Source organism: Ilyonectria robusta (genome assembly GCF_021365365.1).
Source record: "Ilyonectria robusta strain PMI_751 chromosome Unknown BGZ61scaffold_99, whole genome shotgun sequence".
Lineage (NCBI taxonomy): Eukaryota > Fungi > Ascomycota > Sordariomycetes > Hypocreales > Nectriaceae > Ilyonectria > Ilyonectria robusta.
In genome coordinates, this window is record NW_025764533.1 from 42,352 (window position 1) to 50,415 (window position 8,064).

Here is an 8,064-nt window from a genome sequence, read left to right on the forward strand (position 1 = left end):
CCACTTTAAGCGACAGCCCATGCGCCACAACAATCAAGCCGCCCACCTACCGTCTTTTCTAACCCTGGCTTTGTCTGAAGGATCGAAAATACGAAAGGCTTTTTATTTTACTCGTCTTTCTAATCTAGCTGGTCAAGTCTAAATTTATACTGCTACATTTAGTGGGCGGCAAGTCGGTCGTTACACAGCTTGATTGGGCTTAGAACCGAGTATTAGTAACATTTCTAGAATAGGCTTAGCGGATCTCAATAGCTTGCCCCCGACCTCTAAGTCATTACGAGCGTAAAAGAAAACTCATCCAGAGTTATCCCGGGTGAAATAAATTCGTGCATCCATCCATCCTGCTATCTCTCCCGACGGTCTGCCGTCTGCGCTCCTCCCTTAGGGCGTGCAACAGGTCCATCGCCTGGTCTATGGTCATGGATATGTTGGCTTGCCTTTTCCTTATATCTTATTTTCCATCGGTCGGTGCCTATCTCAATCTCCACGGCATTAAACGAAAAAGGACAACCTGTCTTCCCTGCGCGGTTACATTGGGCACGCAACCTCGAAGGCTCGGGTCAGTTTCCGTTGGAATGTCGGTGCAAAGGTGCCCTCTTAAGGGCTAAAATTGCAGTGCAAGCGCACAAGAGCAAGAGTGCACAGCTGTGATCAACTTCGTTTTTCCTCCCCACCCAAAAAGGGTGGGGAATGTAAGGGAGGGACCCTCACTTCCTTCCCTAGGGCTAAAATTGCAGTGCAAGAGCACAAGAGCACAAGAGCACAAGAGCAAAGAGTGCACAGCTGTGATCAACTTCGTTTTTCCTCCCCACCCTAGGGCTAAAATTGCAGTGCGAAGAAGAATATATCACAGCTGTGATTACAGCAAGAATATATCACAGCCTGTGCTGCGGAGTGCGAATCACTCGCTTAATTACTGGGCCAAATGTGTTACAACAACAGGGGGGTCGATTTGCTACGCAACCGGTCTTTTGTTTCTTGGTCTTCAACATCCTCCTCCGATCTATGAACCGCCGTATCAGCATGGTCCGTATCAGTTCGCCCCCGTGCTAGAAACAAGGCTCCTGGTGGACCGAATGGTAGATCTCGCTTTCGCGGCCTCCCTGGGATAAGCGACTGTTGCTCACCACCGTGGCCATAGTTATAGCTGATATCCAAGATTGTCATTCTTCTCGAAGAATAAGTCCTCATATAAGATGATCTTTAGCTAGGTGCTCTTTTGGATAGGGTATGTACTGGAACTTAAATATTGAGGACCTTAATCTGCTTAATATTGAGCTTGTGGACCGCTCCTAAATTACCTTGAAGAATAGCTTGCGTATTATAATACCATGCGCCACCACTCCAATCGAACGCTACTGCGCCACTATGCCTTGAGGAACGTGTCGGAAAACTAGCGTGGCACTCTGATGATGTCAATCTTGTGTATTATTGTCAGAAGCGAAATCGGCTTCCTCTTCAAGGACCGGTAAAGATGACTTTGGGCGCACAGACCACCCTTACACAGTATGAATACAGAAATTTTTCACACTTTATACTTAAATCAGATTCCGTTTCACTCGGGTTTATATCCACCCGAGCTCCGAGTGCCCCTCACTAATCTGTATAGTTGGAAACGGCCACAGTAATCCCTTCCTACACACCACAACTAGACGACCATAACACCAAGCCTCCACCCTACTACCCTCCTATCTATTCAGTATATAATACAGAGTAAGTCAAATAGCAAAAATAGGCTTACAAACAAAGATATCGCCGAAGTCAACTAATATACTACCCGTACAGTATGCTATATCTAATTAAATATACTTCTCTTTAGAGCTATAAAAGCCCCCTTAAATAGCATCAGTCAACTTAAAATAATATCTCCTCTTATAATAATTACTTTACATACCGAACTTACAGTCACCTCTTATATAAATATCCATAAAATAGTCACCTTCCTTTATAAGGAGTTTAATATTATTATATCCAAGTCTGCTATTAGCCGAGCCCTAAAAGAGATAAGATAGTCTTATAAGGTAGCAAATATTATTACTAAGGAGTATAATAAGAATCTTCAAGAGGAATATATCTATAAAAGATCCTTTTATTACTCCTATTAGATAGTTTTTATAGATAAGTCTAAAAGTAATAAAAATATTAGGACTAGAAATAAAGGCTGGGCTTCTATTAGGGTTACACCTACTTAAGTTAAGTATTTCTACTGTAGCTAGAGACTTTAAATCCTACCTACTTATATCTAAGAAGGTATTATTTATTTTTAAGTATATAATAAATTAACTAATATTAAAATCTTTAAGGATTTTATTAAGAAACTCTTACTATACTATAGTAAATAGCCTAGCTTAAAATCCGTCTTAATTATAAATAATATATCATTTTACTATTATTAAAGACTAAATAAATATATAAATATATATTTTTAACCTTAAGAATTAAATCTTAATTAATTCTATAAATAAATATTATACAGTATTAATAGTACTATTTATACTGTATAAATAGCACTAAAATACAGTATAAATACAGTATTAATTATACTATTTATACTATATAGAAAAGATAATAGCCCACTTATATTTAGAATCATTTTTAATTCCAAATTATTTTAACTTACAATCCGGATACTTCGGAAAGTATAAGTATTTTAGGTACAAAGATTATACTAGAAAAAGGCTGCTTTTTTAGGCTTTTTTATGGTATATAATATATCTCTATATCTTTAATGATTTCAAATCAAACTACCTTTAATTTCAACGCAGAGACTTGATTTTAAAGTAGAATTACTTAGAATCCTCTAGACATTAGATGACAATAATAGTGCCACTAAGAAGCTGCTTTTTTGGGCTTTTTAATAGTATACTTATTATCTAGCTACAAGAGCTAGATTTTGGGAAATTGTCTATAAAAAGCTAGAGACGCTCTGGTAAATTCTGAACTTTTATATATTATTATTATTAGTATAATATATACTATTATATACTATTATATACTATTTTATACTATTATCCCTTATTCTTATCTTATTCCTTATCTATATATTCTTTATAAGAATATTCTTTATTTATAATTTATTTTATTCTTCTATTGCTATATAACCTCTAATAAGTTATAAGCCCGGATTACATAAGCATACTCTATACCTAAAAAATCACAAAAAATTCAACTTATTTAGCAAGATATTTTTATTTTGCATATTTTATTATAAGACTAAGAACAGAAAATCTATTCTCTTTACTAGATTATATTATATTATTATAGTATAGTCTAAAGAAAGATAAAAATCTATAAAAAATCTCTTTTATAAAAAGAAAAAAAATATATTTTATAAGAAATGCATTTTACATTTATTCGATTTTTCTACTATTATTAATAAGTAGAAAACTATAAAAAAGAAAAAATCAAGAAAAATATTATAAAAAATCAGAAAAATATCAGAAAAAATGGAAATTCGGAAAAACTTTATTCATTCCGAAGCTTAAGGGAACTAAAATTATATTACTTGGTCTCTAAGAATAGAAGCTTTTTTTATTAAAGAAAAAATTCATTCTAGTATTTATTACAAAATAATAAAAAATCTAAAGAAGCTCTTGTAAATATTCGTCTTTTAATAGAAGATGGACCTTTATTGTAAATAAAGTATTATAATAATACTAAAGATACTTGGGATTTTTTGAAAAATCTTTATAATTCCTCTAGCTTTACTTTTAAATTCTTTTAATTAAGAAATTCTTTAATTTAAGCTTAGAAGATATTCTATTGAGAAATATCTTAATAAAATAAAGGAATTAAAAGATAAATTACTTAGTAAGGATATTAAAATTCCTAAAAAAGTAATTATAACCTAGATTTTATATAATTTAGATAATAGCTATTTTAGCTATATAATTAGTATTTCTTAAGCTTTAAGAAATAATCTAAATTATTATACTTTAGAAACTTTATCTTCTAATTTACTAGATAAATCTAAAAGACTTAAAAATAATAGTAAAAAAGCTTTTTTAATTAATAAAAAGTCTTAGAAAAAGACTAAAATTACTTTAAAATACTCTTATTATAAACTTAAAGGGCATTTATATAAGATTGTTATTTTTTATATCCTAATAAAGTACCTAAAGGCTTTAAAGTTACTAAAAATAAGAAACCTTCTTCTAAAAAAAAAATCCTTTAAAAGGAAAAAGAAAATAATAAAAGAAAGAAAGAGAGAAAAAAAAAAGATTTGCTTATAGTAACTGAGGAATTAATAACAAATAGGCAAATTAAAGAAATTCCAGATTCTTCTACTTTATTTTATTCTTCTAATTTAAAAAACTTAAAAGATTTAAATTTAGAAGCTAATATAAGTTAGATATTAATTTATCTATAAGTAATAACTATAAAAATAAGTCTTTAAAAGAAAGATATATTAATAAAATAATAGGATTATAATATCCAAATTATCTTATTATATTAAAATATATAAAGAATTTAAGGTAAATACTCTTTTAATTAATAAAAATAAAAATATATTAAATTTTATATTAGATATAGGCGCTATAAAGTATATTATTTCTAGTAAAAAATATTTATTTAACTATAAGAAAATTTATAAGATTGTAAGATGGGGAAAAGCTTCCTTTATAATAGTTAAAGGCTTAGTAATTTAATTATTTAGTTTTTAAATAAAAAGATTTATTTCTAAAAAAACTGCTATTTTATTCCTTAATTAGGAATTAATATTATAAGCTAATTCTCTCTAAAGAATATAGGTACTTATATATATAATAATAATATTTTCTTATTTAAAGAAAGATATTTTATAACTAAAGGTTTTAAAATAAATAACTTATATATTTTTTCTACTACTATATATAAAAAACAGAGAGAAAATACCTCTTAGCTTTTATTAAATATAAATAATAATAATATAAATAAAGATAATATAAATAAAGATAATATAAATAGTAAAAAGAAAGTAATAACTATAGATTTATATAAGTAGTATTTAAGATTAAGTTACTTAAATATTAATACTTTAAGAAAATATATTCTTAAGTTATATAATATAAAATATAAAAACTATAAAATAATAATAAATAAAAAATCTATTATAAAAGTTATATAATATAAAAATTATATTAAAGCTAAGGCTACTAATAAGGTTAATAAAATAACTATTAATAAATATAAATTCTTAGACAAAATATCTATAGATATTTATAGACCTATAAGACCTTTTACTTATAATAAATATAAATATTTTATTACTTTCTTAGATAAAGTAACTAAGTATTTAAAGGTCTATTTATTAAATAATAAAAAAGAAGCTATAAAAGCTTTTAAAGAATATAAAGTAGAAATAGAAAATAATAATAATAAAATAACTATAAAATAAGTATTTTCTAATAATACTAAAGAATTTACTAATAACCTTAATAATTTCTATAAAGAAAAAGGTATTATTAGAGGTTATAAGATAGTGGAAGAATAAAATTAATTATAGATAAAGGATATCCTTATAAAGGATATAGAGATAAGAGATAAGATAAGAGTAAGGGATAATAGTATATAAGATAGTATAATATAGTATATTAATAGTGTATATAGATAAAAGAAGAAGAAATAAACCCAGAGGAAGCTCTTCTTTTATAGACAAATTCAGCCGGCAAATATATAGGTATAAGATAAAAGTGATACCATTGGAAAGCCTAGAAATTCAGCTCTAAGATAGTATGAATATGTCTTCCTAGGTTCTCTAATTGCCGAGTAATATTGATTTCAAATCACGGAGGAATTGAAAGCTTAGCTTATAAATTAAAATGCTTGACTTTTAAGCTTGGATAGATTAATAAGCTGATTCAGATGAATTAGTCATACAGTATAAATAGTGCTATTAGTACTGTATTTTAGTACTATATTATAAGATTTTTCTTAGAATTTTTAAGCTTATTTTAAGCTTGTATTTTAGTTATTAGAAGTTATATAGTTATAGATTTATATATTTATTGGACTTTAACAGCCTCCCTTAAATATATAAGGGATATTTAACTTCTTTTTATAGCTTATATATTTATCTTTATAATTTTTTAATATTTAAAGAGAAAAATAACTCTTTATATTTTTATTTTATTTAAAAGGAAAAAATAAATTTTTTTTATTTTTTTATATATTTTATATTTTTAAGAGAAAATTATAAAAACTCTTTTATATTTTATTTATTAAGAGAAATATTTTATATAGTATTTTTTTATTTATTTAAAAACTCTTTTTAAGAGAAAACTAGTTATAATAGGTAAAAAACTCTTATTATTTAATTTCTTTATAATCTTTTAAAGATAGATAATTTCTTATCTTAAGAATTCTATAGCTCCTAAGCTTTTAGTAAAGAAATCTGCTATATTATCTTTACTTTTTATATAGAAAAGCTGTATATTGCCCTTTTTAACCTTATCTCTAGTAAAATGATAGGCAATATCTATATGTTTAGATTTTTTATAATATGAAGAATTTTTGCTAATTGTCTAGCAGCTTCATTATCAGTTAAAACTGAAGTATAGCCTTATTATAGCTTAAAGAAAGCTCTTTATTTATATATTTATATATATTATTAAGGGATTTAGCTTCTTTAACTGCCTCCCTTAAGGCTATATATTTAGCTTCACAAGACTAGTAGAACACATTTTTTTACTAGAATTCCAGCTTATAAGGTTATTAAATAGATAAAAAAGTATCCATTAACTGATTTTCTATCTTCTATATTAGAAGCCCAGCTAGCATCACTATAGCCTCTTATAATATTATTTAGTGAATTTTCTGAAAAATCACAGTTATAATATAAGCCTAAGTTCTAATTATTATTTAAATATTTCCAAATTAAATCTAAAGCTTTAAAGTGGAATTATTAGGTTTAGATATAAATCTAGATAGATTTATAACACTATATGCTATATCAGGTCTTGTTTTTATAGCTGGATATAATAAGAAACCTATTTCCTTTTGAAATTCTAATATATCTTCTTTAGAAGGTTCTATTTTAGCTTTAATAAGCTTTTCTCCTGCAATAGCAGGTATTTTAGAAGTTCCTATAGTAGTTTTATTATATTTTATAAGTATATTTTTTATATATTTTAACTGGGATATATATATGCTCTTTTTATCTCTATTAATAAAGATATTCATTCCTAAAAAGTCTTTTATCTCTCCTAAAGGTTGGATTTTTATATCTTTAGAGAGATTATTAATTATATTATATATATTTTTATCAGAAGGACCAATAAAAATTAAATCATCCACGTGGCATATAATAGCAATTTTTAAACTATTATTTATAAATATTCCCTTATTATAAGGCATAGGGAAAAATCCCTGTTTTCTAGCAATTTAGCTAGGAAAATATACCAAAGTCTAGGACTTTGTTTTAATCTATATAGAGCTTTATTTAGTTTTAAAACTAATTCTTCTTTATTTATTTTATTTATATTTTCTTTTATTTCTTTATTTATTAACTTATTTTTAATAAGAAAATTCATTATAAATTCTTTAAATCCAATAGGAAATATAGTATAAATTTCTTCATCTATATTAGCATGTATAAAGGCATTTTTTACATCATATTGTAATATATAGTAGCCTTTTCTAACTGCTGTTATTAAAAGAATTTTTATAGTTTCAGGTCTAGAAGTAGTAGTAAAGGTTTCAGTAAAATCTAGGTTTAAACCTGATTAAATCCTTGTATAACCCATCTAGATTATATTTTATTATATTGTTATTTGATCAGTTTTTAATTATAACCCAGTGACCTTTTAAAGTCTTTCTATCCTTAGGAAGAATAGATAATAAAAGGTTTTTTGTATTAGTAATTCTGAAATTTCAGATTTCATAGAATTTATCCAATTTTCTTTTTCTAGAGAATTTAAAGCATTTTTATAATTATAGGGCTCTTTTATATTATTTTCTATTACTAGAGCTATTAAAGAGGGAAATTCTTTATAAGTCCTATAATATTTAGTTGCTTTTTAGGTATTTCAACTGAAAAAGTTACTTTTTTATTATTTTAGAGGATTTTAATAAAATCTTCTTTTT

At 26.3% G+C, this 8,064-nt stretch overlaps 2 protein-coding genes across 2 annotated transcripts; one reads left to right on the forward strand and one right to left on the reverse strand.

Annotated features, from left to right (window-relative positions):
- Nucleotides 1-1,802: 1,802 nt before the first annotated feature.
- Nucleotides 1,803-2,012, forward strand: BGZ61DRAFT_375782 (uncharacterized protein; the record flags this gene model as incomplete). Its single annotated transcript, XM_046242447.1, has 1 exon — nucleotides 1,803-2,012. A coding segment is annotated over one exon (210 nt), but the record flags the coding sequence as incomplete, so codon positions are not given.
- Nucleotides 2,013-6,338: 4,326 nt separating this feature from the next.
- On the reverse strand, nucleotides 6,339-6,500 carry BGZ61DRAFT_311845 (uncharacterized protein; the record flags this gene model as incomplete). Its single annotated transcript, XM_046238820.1, has 1 exon — nucleotides 6,339-6,500. A coding segment is annotated over one exon (162 nt), but the record flags the coding sequence as incomplete, so codon positions are not given.
- Nucleotides 6,501-8,064: the final 1,564 nt, after the last annotated feature.